Raw genomic sequence first — 20,246 nt, 5'->3', positions numbered from 1 at the left:
AAAAAAGTAAAATTTCCAAAAGTTTCCCAGTTTTGTCACACAAGCTCAATTTTAATTTTAGAATCTATTAAGTCAACTATTATGCCATTTAAGTCAGAGCAACTTACATTTTTAAACGGTGAGCACATACAATATCAAGTCTGGTGGTGAAGGTAGAACATACAGGCTTTTGAGCATCACTGACCCTCCAACACACCCCTATATGAAACATTGTGGCCCTCTGTGAAATGGAAGTTTAAATGTCATTGTTGTAATTCTGTAAAGCCAGACTCTACCACAGAAAATCAGGAAATATGTTGGATTTCGACTCATATCTTTAATGATGTTATCCATTTGTTAAAGTCATGGAAAGGTCTTGAAAATTCGTGGGTCAAAATCTGAGGGAACCTTGTAAGGCTGAGCACAATGAACAGTCTGCTACTGAGCATGCCCACTGGAGAAGCACTGTGGCTGAAGACACTACCCACAATCCCTTGCTCTTGAATTTAATGATGTGTGTTTGGTCAAAGCAAGCCAACTTATGACTTAAAAAAGTTGTCAATAATCTGATTTGAATGAATAGATGTTTTTGCTCTTTATATGTTTTGGTGTAAAGAGTCACCATCAGGGTAATTTGTGTTCGCTTTGATGAATTATCTTTATTTATGAAGTTGATTCAACTACCAAAAGTTTGAAGTACTTATAGCCTACACCACCTATTATTTAGACCAATAGTTGGTTAGACCAACTATTTGGCCTCTTGTTACAGCTGATACATGATCTTATGTCAAAATACAGATCAACTTAATAAAATATATTATATTGTTTTCAAAAATATACAATAATGGAAAGCTGTACTTAAAAATTCTAGCTCATTGAACTTTTTGAGTTCGCTGAACTTATTATATTAAGTTCATGGACCTTGAAATCCAACTAGAATTGTTAAGTTGGTAAAACTTATTTACCTTAAGTTGAGTAAACTCAAAAATGCTTTGCAGCTGGTTGCCTTACTTTTTTAAGTTTACTAAACTTTTTTTTTTACAGTGTATATTCACCCTACTGTGAATAAAAACTATAACTAAAATGAATTCAAGGTCATTTTTAATTGAAGTTGCTTCTAAGACACTGCTTCATATGTGATATTGGAATTTGCTTCTAATTTGATTCCTGAATCCTAATGGATATTGTGACATCTCTTATGTGGTGGTGGTGTAGTGGTCTAAAGCACAGGGCAGTTAATCAGAAGGTTGCTGGTTTGAACCCCACAGCCACCACCATTGTGTCCTTGAGCAAGGCACTTACCTCCAGGTTGCTCCGGGGGGGATTGTCCCTGTAATAAGTGCACTGTAAGTCGCTTTGGATAAAAGCATCTGCCAAATGCATAAATGTAAATGTCTTATAAACTTCTTCTTGTATTATTTGGAATAATGTCCAAGCTATTGGAAAACTGAAGGAAATCACTCAGGGTGATTTCTAAACAGTACAATGGAACAATATGAGTTATATATAAACAAAAACACTCCAAAATGAGAGACAAGTCATATTTCACTGTCTTTTTTAATTACACAGATACGTATCTCAACACAGACATTAACCTGATTTAGAATCTTTACAGCGTCACGTCCACCAAAGCGCACAGTAAGAGAGGGGAGGGAGATTGCAAAAGAGGGAAGAATAGCATGCAAGAAATAAATAAACCTCTCCTGGCACAGTTCACATCATCTAGAGAATGATAACAGGACCTTGAAAGAGGGAACAGAAAAAAAAATGTCTTCATCACACCAACCTGTCCTACAGAAACAATGCCTTTTCCTGTAATGAATGATGTATTGCACAATACAGTATATAACGTTTGCCTAAATGTATCAAACTGAGTCTTTGTCGACTGAAATATCCGAAACATGTATTTTGCTGTCATAGCTTTTATTGTGCATGGAGGTTCAATGCACGCCCTTTTTTAGTAGTCAAAGCGACCGTTTGATACTGAGATTTTACTTCTGTAAAATGACCTTGAGTGCCCACTGATAGCTTTACACTTATGCTATAGCTTTATATGCTATCGTCATAAAAATAAAGAAAAACATTGAGACAAAAAATGTGGAGAAAAAAAAACACCATCAGCCTGACCAACTTACAAGTGCCCAAAGCCCCCTTAACCCATCAAACTAGACCATCCTGAGCTTGATAGGCTGGTTTAAGCTGTCTTTTTTCCCAACAGGACCTTTGAGATGTTGACGGGTTAACATACAGCATCCATATTACTGCAATGGCGTGTTTGCTTAATGTCTAGGATGTCCTGTAGTTTCTCTCTCTGTGTGTTGATCATTGAACGAAGACATTCCTCAACATGAGGCCAAATGTTGACCGAATCCAGACACCCACAGATGTGCTTAGAGAATGAAGGCCAAATGTCAGCAAATAATTACAGTACACAGTGGAAGATGCATTTGCACGTTCTCGTTTTTGGTTAGATTTTGGTTACAAGCAGAGTGGCCGAAAACATAGCAAACCCTGCTGATATACACATCTTAAACCATCTTAAGCTGGATTGCTTCTGCTGGTTTAAGATGTTTTTATTTTTCAGCAGGAAATGATATCAACGTAAAGGGCTAGCAGACATGCAAAGCTCAAAATGGTTCAGTACTTAGATGAGTTTATGGGTAATTATCTGCTATATTTTTTTCCAGTGATGTTGTTTTAAAGCTCTGGAGATTCAAGTAAGTTCTCTAGCAAAATTATCTATTTTTTTAAATCAATCACTCATTCATCCACTCTTAATGATGAAATCTTTGAGCAAGGCTGGCTTAAACGTTAGAAGCTTTTGTAATCATATCTGATGCTTTGGATACACAGGAACAAGAACTGGTTTAAAGTAATACAAACAAATCATCTTGTCTTGTGCTTTAAATGTGGTTATTTTGTTTGCTTTGGTTTATGGGCACAGTCGGCCATCTGTTTTTCAGGCGACATGTCCAAATGTTTCTATGAATGTGCAGTTACGCTTTGGTTTGGATATTTGGTTTGGATATATATTGAGATATGTTTATGTTCATTTATACTGAAACACTTAAAGCCCCGCAACACTCTACGCAAGTACGTGAACACTTCTAGCTATGCAGCTAAAATTCTTGCCTTGTTGCGTTCCAAAAGATGCAAAATACTCTATGCAAGTTCTTGAATGCTTCTTGCTACGCAAGCTCGATTTCAAGTGTGCGTTGCATTCTCAATGTTGCCACAAGGGGTGTTATGGCAGTGTCTTCTTTTACTATCACTTTTTACTTTGAGGTCAACTACTGTCATAGCGAAGCAACATGTTGAGTCAATTAGTTAAAGTTAGTGAAGCAGTTGAAATGTTTATAGGTGGCTATCTGGTTTAAAATAACAGACATTTGAGGTAACTATCACCCTCTTGTTACTAAGCTGTTACCTCTACAATAATGCAAGTATGCATGGTAATTAAGTAAAATGGGACTGTGCACTCTGCTAAGTGTTCACATTTAAGTTTGTATACTTGTGTAGAGAATGTTTCAGGTCTAACTTTGTTTTGAGACAACCCCAAAAGAAAACAGCTTTGTTGGTCTAACTCAGTGATATAGAACTGACTTGAGTTAGACAATATAGGCATGAATATGTGGGTAAAACTACATACTGTACATAATGCATCACATATTTGAGATTTTAAGCATGGTTTAGCTCGAGCTGGATGATAGTTTGGATTTGCATGTCAGCTAGCAATACCATTCTCTAAGCACATACAATTCTCTTGGATTAGTTTACCAGAGGTAGCTAGTTGGGAAAAGGATGGTAAGACAAAAATTCTTCTCAAATGAAGGGAGAGAGAGCGTGATACACCTATTTATCAAACATCTAATGTTCCTGAAAAAAATCAAAATCCAATAAGAAAATAAATTATTTGCATATGTGATAAGTTAAACCATCAACACACCTCAATTAGCATTAAACTGCTAAAGAAACAGCAAAATACAAGAATAAAAAAATATGCCTTTTATGTTTGGTCCGTATCAGAGGTACGCCATGGAGACAGCAAATACGCAAAAAAAAATTATAATAATACATCTCAGCAAAATCTCAGATTCAAATTGAAATTAGCAAGCAGAAATTCGTGACTGCACTAAATGAATGCTGTAAACAGGGCTGTATGTGTAAGATGGTGGCAAAACTCACCAGTAGGCTATTTTTTAGGGGTTAATGTCTATCACTGATGTCTTTATGAAGAACCCTTAATAAACATGAGCATTGTAATGAACAGATCTTGAAGTGAACACTAGCATAGGATTTCGTAGCTAGCTAAAGAATGTCACAATCACTTGGGCCGAATGAGACAGACTATACTGCAAATTTTTCCTTGTTTGTCTAAACTGTGTAAAATAAGACTTGTTTTCAGAGAATGTCTAAAATATTACAGAATATATAATAGGTAAGAAATAATAAACAATTATTCAGAAATATATTTTCTAAAAACAAGTCTAAATATCTTGCACAATTTTTCCTCTTAAATAAATGCATTTGTATTTTAAACAAGACCATTTATTTTGCAGTACGTCATCAAATCAGTGTGTTAGCTTGATTCTGGCGTCAGACTCTTGGAACAAGAATAATCAACGTTTGGGTTTCGTGATTTTGTGTTCACGCAAGTGTGAAAATTACTCTTTGGGCCACAGCAGTGACACTTTGGCCCAAAGGATGACTCAACTTTCACACAGATTCTAGCAACTTTCCCTTCCTGAGTCCCAGTATGGGAACTTCTCAACAGGGGCAAACTGGGTCAATCCTTGGTGGTTGCCTTTCATTTCGACACACTTATGGCTATAAATGTTATTGCCCAATACATCCAGTAATTCGTCTGTTTATCTAGATCACAAACATTCTGCAGGCTTTGTAAAATGACCAACATAGTAACAGTTGCTTTGCTTCAGACAGAACAGATTAAATGGAAAGAAATCAAAGTCTTGACAGTATACTTCAAAGGTTTCTGTTATTTGGCAAACTCATTTTTGGACCTCTTGTTTAAATACTATGTACATTCACATTAATTTACTGTGGTAATTTTAGATATATTTATATGTCTATTTATATTATAAGGTACCCTAAGGGCCGTTTCTGAGGTTCCATTCAGTAGCTGAATTCGCTTTTTCATATTGCACCTCCGTTCTCTCACTGTCTTACAATGTGAGTGATATAAAATATTCTACATGATTCTCATCATCAATATGGATACAACAAATCGCACAATAGGTACAGCACAGCTTCTCTCCTTTTAGAGTGTCTTTTTTCTGTCCAATGTCGGATGAAACGTAAAAGAAAAAGAAAGAATAGGAATTCTTGTTAGCTTACAAGCAGATTTAGAAGACAAAGACATCCAGAAACATAAAGTTATATCTACAAGCAACGTTTGATCCCTTCATGGATATCTGCTCAGAGGTTCTGGGGAGCTGGGGAGGACACAAAAGGGATGGACACAGAAGATGGGGGAGGTAGACAGAGCAAAATAACAAAAGAACCAAGTCTACGCCAGTCTTGGAAGATTCTATAGTCTGTTTGTCATGCTTTGGAAAACGAGGGAGACTAAAATCGTACAACAAAACGACAAATCTCTGCATTCCGGGATCGTTAGGAAAACCAAACAAAAAGTTTCCAAAGATAAAGGCCCATTCTTAGTGTACAATCCAGTGAGGTTTTAGCCAATTCCATTGCCATATGTCTTTCCAATCTTGGAGGCCAATCTCATCATTAAACGTTGATCTACGTTAAACTCATTCTTGCCTCTTTATTTTTTGTATTGTTTCTCTTTGCGTGAACGGTCAACGTACTTTAAATTTCTGAGCTGTGCTCCTCCCATCTCCTAATGGATCTGATGTAGTATGGAGGGCACAGTGAGAGTGTCTGGTCACCATGCGACATCACCACACCCTGTGGAGGTCTGAGCTGGCTTTACTGCTGAGGAGGTGAAGTCGTTTGCGTTTGGTTACAAGATGAGTGCTTCTTCGTAACTTTGGCAGTGTAATAAAAAGGTTTGGATCATGTTTATTCACTTAAATTCATTTGGGTTCACGTCAGTAAAGAGAGGTGAGTCTGGTGTAGATTTTCTTGGATAGCTAGCAAGGTAGTTAACAGGTTTCATTATTATTATCAGTAGTAGTATCATCATTATTTCTAGTAGATTTTTGGACTTTTTTTGTAATTAAAGCAAAAACAATGAAATGTGACATGTGAGGAAGTAGCTCTGTGGTCAAAGAGTTTCTATAGAGGACACTCAAAGTGTCCAAACAACTATATTTAGTCCTCGCACCTGTGTTTGAAGCAAAGTGCTGCCCAATACAAACAGAGCACACCTCACTTAAAGGGTGTAGGTTATGGAGGCCATGCCTGACAGTTTTTCAGCTTTATGTTTTAATGGCTGTCTTGGTGGCATTCAGTAGAATTGGCCTAGTATTTAATAACTAAGCACAGGATACCCTTTACTCATTGTGAGCGTTGACTTGTGAAGGTTTTTTGGAGCGCACAAGAGCTTAAAGTAGCTAAGAAAGCCAAGATGGCAGAGTCCGAGAGGAGGGGTAAGTATGGTGACAGTTCCTCAGCTTATTTTGGATGAAGGATGCTGTAGCAGCAGTAGACGTGGCTGGGCAGGGCTTAACATTTGGAGATTCTTCAGTCAACGGGATGAGGAATCCATCAGGGCGGGTGTGGCTGGGGTGGTTGAGCGTGACACGCTGCTGGAGTTTGCTTCCTTCGGGCTTCCGCTGCTGGAGAGGGGTCCTGGAGGAGTACTCTCTGAGTGAGTGGGGGGCATGCTGGATGAGGAGGAGGAGTTGGAGTTGGTAGACGGTGTCCCGAGTGGCACGCTGCTGTTCCCGGGCAGACCCTGCAGGCCCTGGCCGCACACATGATGGTGCTTTTCCCAGTCCTTGTGCTGGCAGAAGGAGCCGCAGTAACGTGCTGTGTTGCAGCCACTGCACGTCTCGCTGGCCTTGCGACCGCAATTCCAGCAGCTCTGCAGGAGGGACACAGTGAAGGACTGTGCTATTATTGTCACACCAATAAATGTTAATATTTATTGCATAATAAAACAATGATACAACAAGTATAGAATTTATATAAAATATTTATATTTCTGAATCAATTAATTGAAATGGTCACTACAATGTCTACGCCAATTACTACTGTCAGTGGGCCTAGAATATAATATTATCAATTATTTCAAATGTTAGACAACATAAACATTCTTTGACACTACATTTTAAATATCTGGGACATTTTTGCCTTTTTTGGTAGCATTTGAGGCTCAAGTCTAGTTCTGACCCTGCAGTGTATCCTGCACAGTATACAGTTAGCAGTCTGCAAGGATTACATTCTGTACATGTGTGCATAGTACATACTTCACTAGAGTCCTCCTGTTGGTTGATGACGGTCTGTGCATCTTCAGAGGCCTGTCTCTTTGCTTCAGCTAATGCTCGCTCCATCTTCGAGCGCTCAGCGGAGATCATCTCGTGAGCTTTCCTCTCGGCATCAGAAACGGCCTTTTGCAGCTCAGACATGGCCTGCCTCTTTACCTCATTAACGGCTTCCTCTAAAACCAGAAGAAAGACATGAGCCCCTTTAGATTAAAGCCGATTCTGTCTGCAATCTTTATTGAGACACTCAAAGCTGTCATCTGTCATCAAAGCTGAGTGTTTCATCTCTCCAAACAGATGTACATCATCCAACATTTACAACATTCTGTCAAAAAAAATAAAACATTAATAACTAATCCAAATGACTGTGGTTACAATTATGTAGTTGATGGCAGCAGATATCTTGTGCGTTTGTTCACATGCTTGCTTATTTACCTAACAATATATGATTTCATATTTCATATTTTTAACCAGGTGAATAAATGTGAAGGCACAGAGTCATGTACGGTTTTATTATTGTCTTTTAATGTCTTTATTAATATCTCAATCGTTTCTTCTAGACAGGTGTTACGATCCCGTGTTGTCTGCCCCGTGTTTTCTGTTTCACTCGTCACTGATCATGCTCCATGTCACGTTTTCCTTGTTGTCCGCCCCGTGTTTCACTGTCCTTGTCTAAAAACTACAATTCCCACAATTCCCGGCCTCCCTCACTGCCTGCACTCATCATTGTTCTCACCTGTGTCTCGTTCAGTCTTCATTGTGTCTGTGTATTTAAACCCTGGTTCTTTGTTTAGTGACTGTCGATCGTTGTATGTTGAATGTTGATGTTTGTTCATATTCGCTGCTCCTGTCATCCTCTTGTTCGTTCAAGGTTTCCTTGTCCTTGTGGATGTTTTAGTTTCCTTTTTCCCATTGTGGACCGTTTAGTTTGTTCCTGTGTTGTATTGTGATTATTTACTTAAGAATAAAGCCGCATCTGGATCCTCACCTCCCGTCTACCTTCTCCTGACTTCCCTTTCATGACAACAGGAATGAGATTTTTGTCTCCTGATTCTCAGATGTTTCTCCTGATAAAAAGACCCCAACAATCTCACGTGTCTCCTCTAGAGTTTAAACAGAGATCTCCACAATGTCTCAAACTGTTCTCAGATTTGCTAAGATATCAAAGTCTGCCATGAAAAGTCAGAAAAGATTTCAATTTGAACTCAAACATTTCTCATTAAATTCTTCCAAGACCAAATGATCAGAGCTATGCTATTTAAATACATTTTATAGGCAACTTTTATTTCTCAATGGAAATTTAGGACAAAGTTGATCCTTAAATGAAGCATAACGGTAATATTTTTAAATGTAAACACACTCAATATGGACGTTTTTAAAATATTTTTAAAAGTGCACCTCAACACCTGTATTTTGTCAAATTTGTTGCAGTTTCTTTTTCAGTTTTCAGTGTTTCGAGTGCTGTGATTTTAAGACACTGTGTAAAGTTAACGAAAATTCAACTTTTTAAAATGCATCGAGAGACACCTGCCTTCTGTCCCATTCGTTGCACCGCAACTACTTGTTGTTTAAACATCTAGAGTGCCGTGATTTTATAACAAAGTGCCAAAAAACTATAACTTGTAAAAATGTGTCTCGAGAGACCTGTATTTGTGTTCCAATTGTTGTGCTGCTGTCTCACTGTTATTTCAGCATTTAGAGTGGCATGTTTGTTTAATGCCGTGTCAAGTAAAATAAAACGTCAGCTTTTAAAAATGTGTCTTGAGACACCTGCGTTCTGTTCCATTAATTTCCCTCATCTTGTTGTTTTTCAGCATCTCGACTGACACGATTTAAGATGGAGACACCTGCTTTCTGTTCCATTAATTTCCCCCATCTTGTTGTTTTTTAGCATCTCGACTGACACGATTTAAGATGGAGACACCTGCGTTCTGTTCCATTCATTTCCCCCATCTTGTTGTTTTTTCAGCATCTCGACTGACACGATTTAAGATGGAGACACCTGCGTTCTGTTCCATTAATTTCCCCCATCTTGTTGTTTTTTAGCATCTCGACTGACACGATTTAAGATGGAGACACCTGCGTTCTGTTCCATTCATTTCCCCCATCTTGTTGTTTTTTTAGCATCTCGACTGACACGATTTAAGATGGAGACACCTGCGATCTGTTCCATTAATTTCCCCCCATCTTGTTGTTTTTTAGCGTCTTGGCTGACATGATTTAAGATGGAGACACCTGCGTTCTGTTCCATTAATTTCCCCCATCTTGTTGTTTTTTTAGCGTCTCGACTGACACGATTTAAGATGGAGACACCTGCGTTCTGTTCCATTAATTTCCCCCATCTTGTTGTTTTTTTAGCGTCTCGACTGATACGATTTAAGATTTAAGATGGAGACACCTGCGTTCTGTTCCATTCATTTCCCCCATATTGTTTTTTTTTAGCATCTCGACTGACACGATTTAAGATGGAGACACCTGCGTTCTGTTCCATTAATTTCCCCCATCTTGTTGTTCTTTTAGCGTCTCGACTGACACGATTTAAGATGGAGACACCTGCGTTCTGTTCCATTAATTTCCCCCATCTTGTTGTTTTTTAGCATCTCGACTGACACGATTTAAGATGGAGACACCTGCGTTCTGTTCCATTCATTTCCCCCATCTTGTTGTTTTTTAGCATCTCGACTGACACGATTTAAGATGGAGACACCTGCGTTCTGTTCCATTCATTTCCCCCATCTTGTTGTTTTTTTAGCGTCTCGACTGACACGATTTAAGATGGAGACACCTGCGTTCTGTTCCATTCATTTCCCCCATCTTGTTGTTTTTTAGCATCTCGACTGACACGATTTAAGATGGAGACACCTGCGTTCTGTTCCATTCGTTTCCCCCATCTTGTTGTTTTTTTAGCGTCTCGACTGACACGATTTAAGATGGAGACACCTGCGTTCTGTTCCATTCATTTCCCCCATCTTGTTGTTTTTTTAGCGTCTCGACTGACACGATTTAAGATGGAGACACCTGTGTTCTGTTCCATTAATTTCCCCCATCTTGTTGTTTTTTAGCATCTCGACTGACACGATTTAAGATGGAGACACCTGCGTTTTGTTCCATTCATTTCCCCCATCTTGTTGTTTTTTTAGCATCTCGACTGACACGATTTAAGATGGAGACACCTGCGTTCTGTTCCATTCATTTCCCCATCTTGTTGTTTTTTCAGCATTTCGACTGACACGATTTAAGATGGAGACACCTGCGTTCTGTTCCATTCATTTCCCCCATCTTGTTGTTTTTTTTAGCATCTCGACTGACACGATTTAAGATGGAGACACCTGCGTTCTGTTCCATTCATTTCCCCCATCTTGTTGTTTTTTTAGCGTCTCGACTGACACGATTTAAGATGGAGACACCTGCGTTCTGTTCCATTCATTTCCCCCATCTTGTTGTTTTTTAGCATCTCAACTGACACGATTTAAGATGGAGACACCTGCGTTCTGTTCCATTCATTTCCCCCATCTTGTTGTTTTTTAGCGTCTCGACTGACACGATTTAAGATGGAGACACCTGCGTTCTGTTCCATTCATTTCCCCCATCTTGTTGTTTTTTTAGCATCTCGACTGACACGATTTAAGATGGAGACACCTGTGTTCTGTTCCATTCATTGTGCTGCATCTTGTTTTTTCAATGTCTTCAGTACCGTGATTTTAAGAAACCATGTCAAAAATGTCAAATTTTATAAATGCATCTTGAGACACCTGTGATCTGTTCCATTCATTGTGCAGCATCATGTTTTTTCAGTGTCTCAAGTGCTGCGATTTTAAGATGCTGAGTCAAGTTAAAAAACATCAACTTTTTTTAAAAAAAACGCGTCTCGAGACACCTGTGTTCTGTTCCATTTATTGCCCCACATCTTCTTGTTTTTTTCCTGCATCTTGAGTGCTGCGATTTTAAGACACTATGTCAAGTTTAAGAAATTTAAATGTCTTGAGACATCTGTGTTCTGTTACGTTCATTGCCCTGCATCTTGTTTCTGTGTCTCGAGTGCTGCAAATTTAAGGCACTGTGTCAAGTTAAAAAACTTCAGCTTATAAAAATGTGTTTCAAGACACCTGCGTTCTGTTCCATTTGTTGCACCGTGTCTTGCTGTTTTTTCAGCATTTCGAGTGCCATATTTTTTACATGCTATGTCAAGTGAAATGTAGGCAGTAGAAGATCACTAGATTTTGGAACAGAATCTGTTTTGAGGAAGATTTCAGAATCAGTCACAAGCTCTTTGAAGGCATGTCTTCAGCTGCAGGGGGTCTCTCACACACACACACACACACACACACACACACACACACACACACACACACACACACACACACACACACACACACATGTTGTGTTTCCATGTTTTATGGGGACTTTCCATAGACATAATGGTTTTTATACTGTACAAACTTTATATTCTATCCCCTAAACCTAACCCTACCCCTAAACCTAACCCTCACAGAAAACTTTCTGCATTTTTACATTTTCAATAAACATAATTTAGTATGATTTATAAGCTGTTATCCTCATGGGGACCAACAAAATGTCCCCACAAGGTCAAAAATTTCGGGTTTTACTATCCTTATGGGGACATTTGGTCCCCACAAAGTGATAAATACACGCTCACACACACACACACACACACACACACACACACACACACACACACACACACACACACACACACACACAATGTATATTTTTCATATGTCTTCATATGGTTCTACATGCTTTGCCCCATAGTGTGTTTACTCTAGACAGTTGGTTGTGAGTAGCCTGGCCATAAATATCTGTCACAACACCCCCTCCATTCAATTCTCTATAGAGTTCTGCCTCAGGCTGCTGACTGACTGCGAGTGTGTGTTTTCAAATCTATATCACTACTGTCTCAGCTGGAAAGCTAGTTAGTATTCGGTTTGTTCTCTCTGGACCTCCTACACACCTCACCTCATTTTCTCATCCTGTCTTTGCTTTCATTCTTCACTTCTTTCGTTTTTTCCTATTTTTGGTCCTCGCCTTTTTCTCAGTATCTCTGAAAACACTAATCAGGCTCAGAGCTTGCACCACTAATATGAGTTTGCAAATTTAATTAATTTTTATCAAGGAGACTCGGGAGCAGATGCTAAAGCAATTGGCACATAATGAAAAACATGGGGCGGCAATATTAAAGTTTTAATTTAGCCGGTATCTGGAAGGTTTCAAGGTGTTCCTGCTTACTGTCATTCGCTTTGTTTTTTCAGATCAACATTTTAAAAAAGGTTTCATGCCGTAACACAGCAACGAGTGACAGCAGGTGAAATCCAGATATGCTTAGGTATGGAAAATATCTCAGATGTTTCTCCTAAAAACCAATAAGTTTAAATGGAGGTCAAATTGAGACACTTAGGGTGTGTTCACACTTGGCGGGTTTGGTTAGATTAAAACGATTGCTCTGTTAGTGCGGTTCATTTGAACAAGTGTGACCGCTGTCACCCGAACCTTGGTGCGCACCACACAAGCGGGCCGAGACCGCCTGAGAAGTGGGTCTTGGTCCGCTTCCAAATTAACTCTGGTGTGGTTCGATTGATATATGAATGCAACTTGGACCAAAGACATCTAAACGGACCAAAAACAGGAAGTAATTTGCCTAATACTGACCTCAAGCATACCTGGTTCTTCTCATCATAGGAGCTATGTTTCCCATTACAGTTTGGTACTAGCTTCGGAACCGCCCTTCAGCTGTCCTTGCAGCATATCTTCGCTTGTGTGTACAACAGAGGAATTCCTGGCACTGTTTTGACTGCTTACTGATTTTATTAGCTCTTCGTTTGTTCTCAGCTGGTAAAAATACCACCATATATACATATATACATCCAACGAGCGCATTTCGCCTAGCAGCCAGCATTGTTTTGGATGTTCGGTAAGTTCCGTCAGAAAATATACATCATAAAAGCTGTCCAATCAGGTCGTGAATTTTTCCTGATGCCTTTGGTTTTGTATCGTTAGGTTCGTTTTTGGTCCTGACCAAGAGGACCAAGAGGACCGAAAGTGTGAACACACCCTTACTCAAGTAGATGATTTTTTTGGGGACTAAATCATAATCGAATGTGTGTCTAGAGTTTCAGAAGTGAGCTCAAAAGTTTTATAATTTGTTTATACGAAGAAACATCTGAGACAAAGGTGACTGAAACAACTGAAACATTAAAACATTATGAACGAGCAACCTAATTTGAGCAATAACCCATAATGTAAGAAAAACACAAATCTCTTTAAAATCTCAATTGATTCTCGTGGGCAACGAGATTAAATGGAGAACAAATTGAGACTTTTTCTCAAATCGTGCGATAATCCTATGATGACGTCATCGTAGTGCTCGGATCATTGGAACGACCCTTGAAATCTAACATTTCTCTTCAATGGTTTCAGAAGTGAGTTCAACTAGATCTACAACTGTTTATATTTTTAAGGTATTTTCTGAGAAACATCGGAGACATAATTGGTACTCAAATGAACCATAAATGAAACATTACGTCTCCTGAGCTTTGAAAGAGCAACCTATGAGCAATACCTTTTTTCTTTGGGCAGTATCTTCAAAATCTCAAATGGTTCTCCAGCAATGAGATTAAATGGAGAGCAAATTGAGACTTTCACTCAAGTAGCTTGCTCCTCAGATCTTTCTCCTAACCAAAAGGTCCTGGTAATCTCGCATGTGTCTCTTCTAGAGTTTCGGAAGAGAGCTCAACGGTGTTTTAGGACAAATTTGATCCATTCTAGGATCTTTTTGTCAGGAGAAATATCTGAGTAACAAGCGCCTTGAATCAAAGTCTCAATTTGTTCTCATTGCGAAACAATTGAGAATTTGAAGACAGGTAGTTTAGCATTTTTCTTACTTCAGGGACTCTGAAAATGTCATTGCTCCATGGTTGCTCTTTCATAGCTCGGGAATTGTAACGTTTCAGTAATGTTCCATTTAAAGTAATCTCATTTATATCTCTCCTAGACTTTTTTTTTAAGAGATCTCAACAGTGTCTCAAATTGTACTCAGATTTGCCAAGATACCAAACTCTGCAATCAAAAGTCTCAATACAAACTCAAACATTTCTTCGAGCTATGGCATTTACACTTTTATAGCTTTACACTCTTACTGTATGTCAACAATTGTCTGATTTGTGTCCCCTACTTTTAGTAGGAGAACATCTGGGACAATGTTTATGCTTAAATGAAACACTACATTTACATTTATGCATTTGCCATTTTTATCTAAAGTAACTTACAGACCCCTTATTACAGGGACAATCCCCCCAGAGCAACCTGGAGTTAAGTGTCTTGCTCAAGGACACAATGGTGGTGACTGTGGGGATCGAACCAGTGACCTTCTGATTACCAGTTATGTGGCTTAGACCACTACACCACCACCACTCCACAACTCCATTAAGTCTCCAATAAAATGCAAACCCATCAGCTTGATGTGTGAAATGGGTGTAACATGGGTGCAGTTACTCACCCTGCTTGTTTTGCAGTTGCTTTAGCGCTGGCGAGAGCGGGATACTTGGGGCACCTGCATGGAAAACAACTGCAGTTAAAACAGCTTGTGTCAAAGTGAAAATGCAGCAATGTTGTGCAGACAACAGCAGCAACCTTCAGTAAAATCAGTAACCACATATTGATTTTACTCAGCTGTATTGTTACTGCTGTGGGTCACGGTAAATAAGTGCCCTTTGACCTCTGACCTTTGGGCTTGTGACACCACCTGCGCTCTGGCTGACCCCATCAGTATTGTGTATGACCTACAACCGCGTTCTTTTAGCATCTTGCTACAGTAATAACATTATTGCATTGGAAAAGAGCAATTCTGTTTCTCACTAGGCTAGGTCGCATTTATCGGCCCTACCTGTGCTGCTCTGCTGTTGACTGCGGCAGGTTACTGCATTCTCACTGCAGCTTTAACTGCAGTTGTCTTGCATGGCTGTGACAGATGGAGAGCTCTTAAAGGGAAAGTTCACCCAAAATGTAAAATTCTGTCATCATTTACTTGTTCCAAACCTGTATGACTTAAGCCAGCAACACACTAGCAGACTCCAAACTCCAACTCGATTTTGGCCGAAGGTGTCACACATGCAGACTGTTTTGATCAATCAGAGGTATGACAAACTTGCCAATACAAAATTGAGGAGGGGTGACAAACATACCAACTCGCCGCAAGTCTCTCTCTCTCTCTCTCTCTCTCTCTGATTCCCTGTCACGTGCAGCTCACTGAAATTAATTCTGGAGAACCGCGAGAGCATAAATGATTGCAATATGTGATTTAGGGCATTCTCAGACCTATAGCTTGCTTGATTTGTTCCGAAACAATGGCTACAATAGTTGCAATGATGCATTTTCTTAATGGTTCGGTTCGCTTTCACAATGTTATATTTAAAACGCACCAAAACTGTAATACTTCCATTGTGGTAGTTGCTTTTGCATAATTTCGGCATTGCAAAGTACCCGTTCAGTCATGGAGCAATCTGTATTTAATATAGCCGCCAAAAGGCCACATCCGTGTTTTGATGATGATTTACAGATTTCTTCTCTGTCTAAGTGGTCCCGAATGGATTGTTTTGGTGCGTATATTGCCGTGTTCATATATGCCTATATGAACCGTACCAAGGGAGAAAACACACCAGGTTCTGAAATAAATGCTCCAAACGAGCCTGGTGTGAAAAGGAAGTGATTCATGAAGTAACTTTACTTTGTAATAGTCTGTGATTGTGATGTCTTGTCAGTCCTTCAGTAAAAGAAGAAACTCATTGGTCACTTGACAAGAACGTAAGAGCCCACTCTGGTGACAGAACAAATTTTTCATTTCATTTTCAAGTCTGACGTGCTTTTTCAGTTTTTGAAGCCATTAACACAGCAGGAAGTCCTGAGAGTCAAGCGATTAATGACCTTCTGCTGGCAGACGCTAATGTAGGCTACCTACTCCTGGCTGGCGTATTATGTTAATGAAGCTCACACCTGAAAATCACTGGGAAAATCGGCTAGTGTTGCACTAGCTTTAAGTAAATAGTGTAAATAATTGGGTGAACTATCCCTTTAACTCTAATGACATTCCTGTTCCACTCCTGGCCTTGCATAACTGCCGTTGACCAGTGGGCATATGTTTATGTGTGTGTGTTTGTGTTTAAGTGGATGCCAACAGACAATTCACTGTCCATGCACTTACCCGCCTTCCTCCAGATCTCCTCAGGCAGGTAACCTGATGGTGGCCGATGCAGGAAATCTCGGTGGATTTCTGTTAGAGAGAGTTCAAAAGAGACATTGAGGCCATGTACACACGAATGCGTTTTCGAGTAAAATTCCTGTCGCCTTTCATGTTCAAATGTTCATATTTTTTTGTGCTATAAGTTGGAGAGAGAGCATGGCGCCCTGCTCCATTTGAATGGGTAGCTACCGCGATCACACATCAGGTGTTGCATTAAAGAGCATCAAAACAACATTGAAATTTGCAAATACATTTGCTGAGACTAAAAATGGTTTTCTCCAAAAACTACTTCCGACTCAAATGATGGGAATGCGTCACATTTGTCGATTCAAATAGTGTGGTAAAACAGTATACTGTATATTGTACGCAATCTATACGCAATTTGAACCAAAAGACACATACTGTATGATTGTGATCTCTGGGATATTGGTCCATTTTTCCTCCCAATATATGTCCAATGTTCCGAGCGCTACGATGACATCATCATAGGATTATCGCATTACATAACAAATATCGTATTATCCAACTACTTATTGCATATCCAATTTTCCTCCATATTGTGCAGCTCTACTTTTTAATAATATTTATTTGAAAAAGTTAAAAGGGAAGGAGTTATTGCCCCAAGTGAAGGAGTTCAAGTACCTCGGGTCTTGTTCACGAGTGAGGTGACAATGGAGCGGGAGGTTGGCCGGAGAATCGGGGCAGCGGGGGCGGTATTGCACTCGCTCTATCGCACCTTTGTCATGAAAAGAGAGCTGAGCCAGAAGGCAAAGCTCTCGATCTACCGGTCAATATTTGTTCCTACCCTCACCTATGGTCATGAAGGCTGAGTTATGATCGAAAGAACAAGGTCGCGTGTACAAGCGGCCGAAATGGGCTTCCTCAGAAGGGTGGCGGTCTTCTCCCTTAGAGATAGGTGAGGAGCTCAGTCATCCGTGAGGAGCTCAGAGTAGAGCCGCTGCTCCTTTGCGTCGAAAGGAATCAGTTGAGGTGGTTTGGGCATCTGGTAAGGATGCCCCCTGGCCGCCTCCCTAGGGAGGTGTTTCAGGCACGTCCAGCTGAGAGGAGGCCTCGGGGAAGACCCAGGATTAGGTGGAGAGATTACATCTCCAAACTGGCCTGGGAACACCTCGGGGTCCCCCAGTTAGAGCTGGTTAATGTGGCTCGGGATAGGGAAGTTTGGGGACCCCTGCTGGAGCAGCTGCCCCCACGACCCGACTTCAGATAAGCGGTTGAAGATGGATGGATGGATGGATGGATGGATGAAAAAGTTCTATACAAATAAACTTAATTGAAACCGATGGAAATGATGGTTGTGTTGGCAGCTTCTAAGGCTGTGTGAGGCATACTGTGTGCCTAGCATCTGCGCCTGTAGCGGTGCATGTACCTAGCGGCTGTGTGTCACTGCTGTTAGGAGTGTTGGAGGAGGAGGAGTTGTGGTGGGGAGGAAGAGGAGGAGGTCGCTGGGTGGAGCTCCCACCTTTTTTCATATCCTCCACATCGCTATAGCGTCGGATCCAGTGGTTCATCTCCTCGCGGTCGGCCTCCTGGCAGCGTCGCAGCACGGTGAGGGAACGCCGTGTCTTCTCCACCATATCCATGATACAGTTCAGCAACTACAGAGAGAACGAGACGAAAAGAATGGAAGAGGTTGTTAAATAGAGGAGACCAGGGCTAGGGATGCTGTCAACTGGGCTGTATCTCAGTGAAGATTAGATTTGGTGTCAAAAGTCCAATTAAAGTCCAATTTTCTCTAGCTGTGGTTTTGTATGTTGGATTCAAATACCTAATTCAAAACACTCTTAAATTAGAATAAGTTTTGTGAATTATATCCTACATAGTAAATATTCACTATCATTATTTTTGTGTTATCACTCTTGGGTAAACAAATGAACATAATCAAACCGGACTGGAACACATTATGGCAAGGGTCAACTTGTGTTTCATAGTTTATTAAAATAGTAGTTACTTTTTTCCAGGGGAAAATGGTGGAAATGTTCAATGGCTTTTGTAGCCAAGACTTCAAAGCTTATATGGCTTTATAGAAATTGACTCAAACATAAACTCACTCTGAGAAATATTCAATGGAGTAAAAAGTGTGACAACTTGCCCCAGTCTTCCCTATATATAGCAGTGGTTATAAACAGGTTTTCCTTCAAGTCCTTGATTTTACATTGGACATTAAATGCAACCCAGACACATAAAAAGTACGAGATGTCCTCACTAAATTACTGGAACAAACATGTGTGTGTGTGTGTGTGTGTGTGTGTGTGTGTGTGTGTGTGTGTGTGAGCGGTTGAATGCTTCAGCAGTACAGTAACAATAGCCCTGCAACAGCTGTGCTGCCGGTGAGAGAAGCCAAAACAATACATCCTTCCCCTATGCACCCTACACTCTCTGTCCCTCTCTCAATAAGATCTCCGCTCATCTCTCTGTGATGCCATTCTTCACTCTGTGCGTGTGTTGTTGGCTGTATTTATTTCAGATATGGACGGGCTCCAGCGTAAGGCGGATTCCACAGACTGCAGCCCTCAGTCTCAGCTGCTCTCTCTCTCTCTCCGGTGGGAACTTCCTCTGCTGGGTTTCTCACTCCATCTGTGGCCTCTTTATTCAATATGTGTTTGAGTGAGTGTATGTCTGAGGTAAGCCAAAAGTGTGTTAAAGGCCTTATTGTAATCTAGAAAAGATTTGATGGCAGGTGTTCAAAATTCAGTCTGTCTATTTTCTTTCTTTCTTTCCTCCCTTCTTTCTGTCTTTCTTTCTTTCTCTCTCTCTTTCTTTTCTCCCTTCTTTCTTTCCTTCTTTCTTTCTCTCACACTCTTTCTTTCCTCTCTTCTTTATTTCTTTCCTCCCTTCTTTCTTTCTCTCTCTTTCCTCCCTTCTCTCTTTCTTTCCTCCCTTCTTTCTTTCCTCCCTTCTTTCTTTCTCTCTCTCTTTCCTTCTTTCTTTCTCTCACACTCTTTCTTTCCTCTCTTCTTTCTTTCTTTCCTCCCTTCTTTCTTTCTTTCTTTCTTTCTCTCACTCTCTTTCTTTCCTCTCTTCTTTCTTTCTTTCTTTCTTTCTTTCTCTCGCTTTCCTCCCTTCTCTCTTTCTTTCCTCCCTTCTTTCTTTCTTTCTCTCACACTCTTTCTTTCCTCTCTTCTTTATTTCTTTCCTCCCTTCTTTCTTTCTCTCTCTTTCCTCCCTTCTCTCTTTCTTTCCTCCCTTCTTTCTTTCCTCCCTTCTTTCTTTCTCTCTCTCTTTCCTTCTTTCTTTCTCTCACACTCTTTCTTTCCTCTCTTCTTTCTTTCTTTCCTCCCTTCTTTCTTTCTCTCTCTCTTTCCTTCTTTCTTTCTTTCTTTCTTTCTCTCACTCTCTTTCTTTCCTCTCTTCTTTCTTTCTTTCTCTCTCTTTCTTTTCTCCCTCCTTTCTTTCTTTCTTTCTTTCTCTCTCTCTTTCTTTTCTCCCTTCTTTCTTTCTTTCTTTCTTTCTCTCTTTCCTCCCTTCTTTCTTTCTTTCTCTCTCTTTCTTTCCTCCCTTCTTTCAACTGAGACCAGCAAACCATTTAGTCTGGCTTAAGATGTTTTTTCAGCAGGAAGTTTCCCTTTCTTTCTTTCTTTCTT

General features: G+C 40.0%; 2 protein-coding genes across 2 annotated transcripts in view; one reads left to right on the top strand and one right to left on the bottom strand.

Moving 5' to 3' along the window:
* The window catches only part of LOC127642770 (uncharacterized), a 371,536-nt gene that overhangs the window by 343,866 nt on the left and 7,424 nt on the right, over positions 1 to 20,246 (top strand). The window lies entirely within an intron of this gene.
* LOC127642254 (protein CBFA2T3-like) overlaps positions 1,531 to 20,246 on the bottom strand; it is a 73,494-nt gene continuing 54,778 nt past the window's right edge. Inside the window, exons 9-13 of the mRNA XM_052124905.1 lie at positions 18,032 to 18,260; positions 16,606 to 16,674; positions 14,905 to 14,958; positions 7,377 to 7,567; positions 1,531 to 6,991 (exon numbers count right to left, since the gene is read on the bottom strand). Of these exons, the coding sequence (XP_051980865.1) occupies positions 6,653 to 6,991; positions 7,377 to 7,567; positions 14,905 to 14,958; positions 16,606 to 16,674; positions 18,032 to 18,260 (882 nt within the window). The 3' untranslated portion in view covers positions 1,531 to 6,652. The remainder of the gene's footprint in view (positions 6,992 to 7,376; positions 7,568 to 14,904; positions 14,959 to 16,605; positions 16,675 to 18,031; positions 18,261 to 20,246) is intronic.

Source organism: Xyrauchen texanus, chromosome 1, assembly GCF_025860055.1.
Source record: "Xyrauchen texanus isolate HMW12.3.18 chromosome 1, RBS_HiC_50CHRs, whole genome shotgun sequence".
In the NCBI taxonomy this organism is placed as follows: Eukaryota; Metazoa; Chordata; class Actinopteri; order Cypriniformes; family Catostomidae; genus Xyrauchen; species Xyrauchen texanus.
The sequence above is the reverse complement of the archived record's forward strand: the minus strand, read 5'-3'. Positions and strand labels throughout refer to the sequence as shown.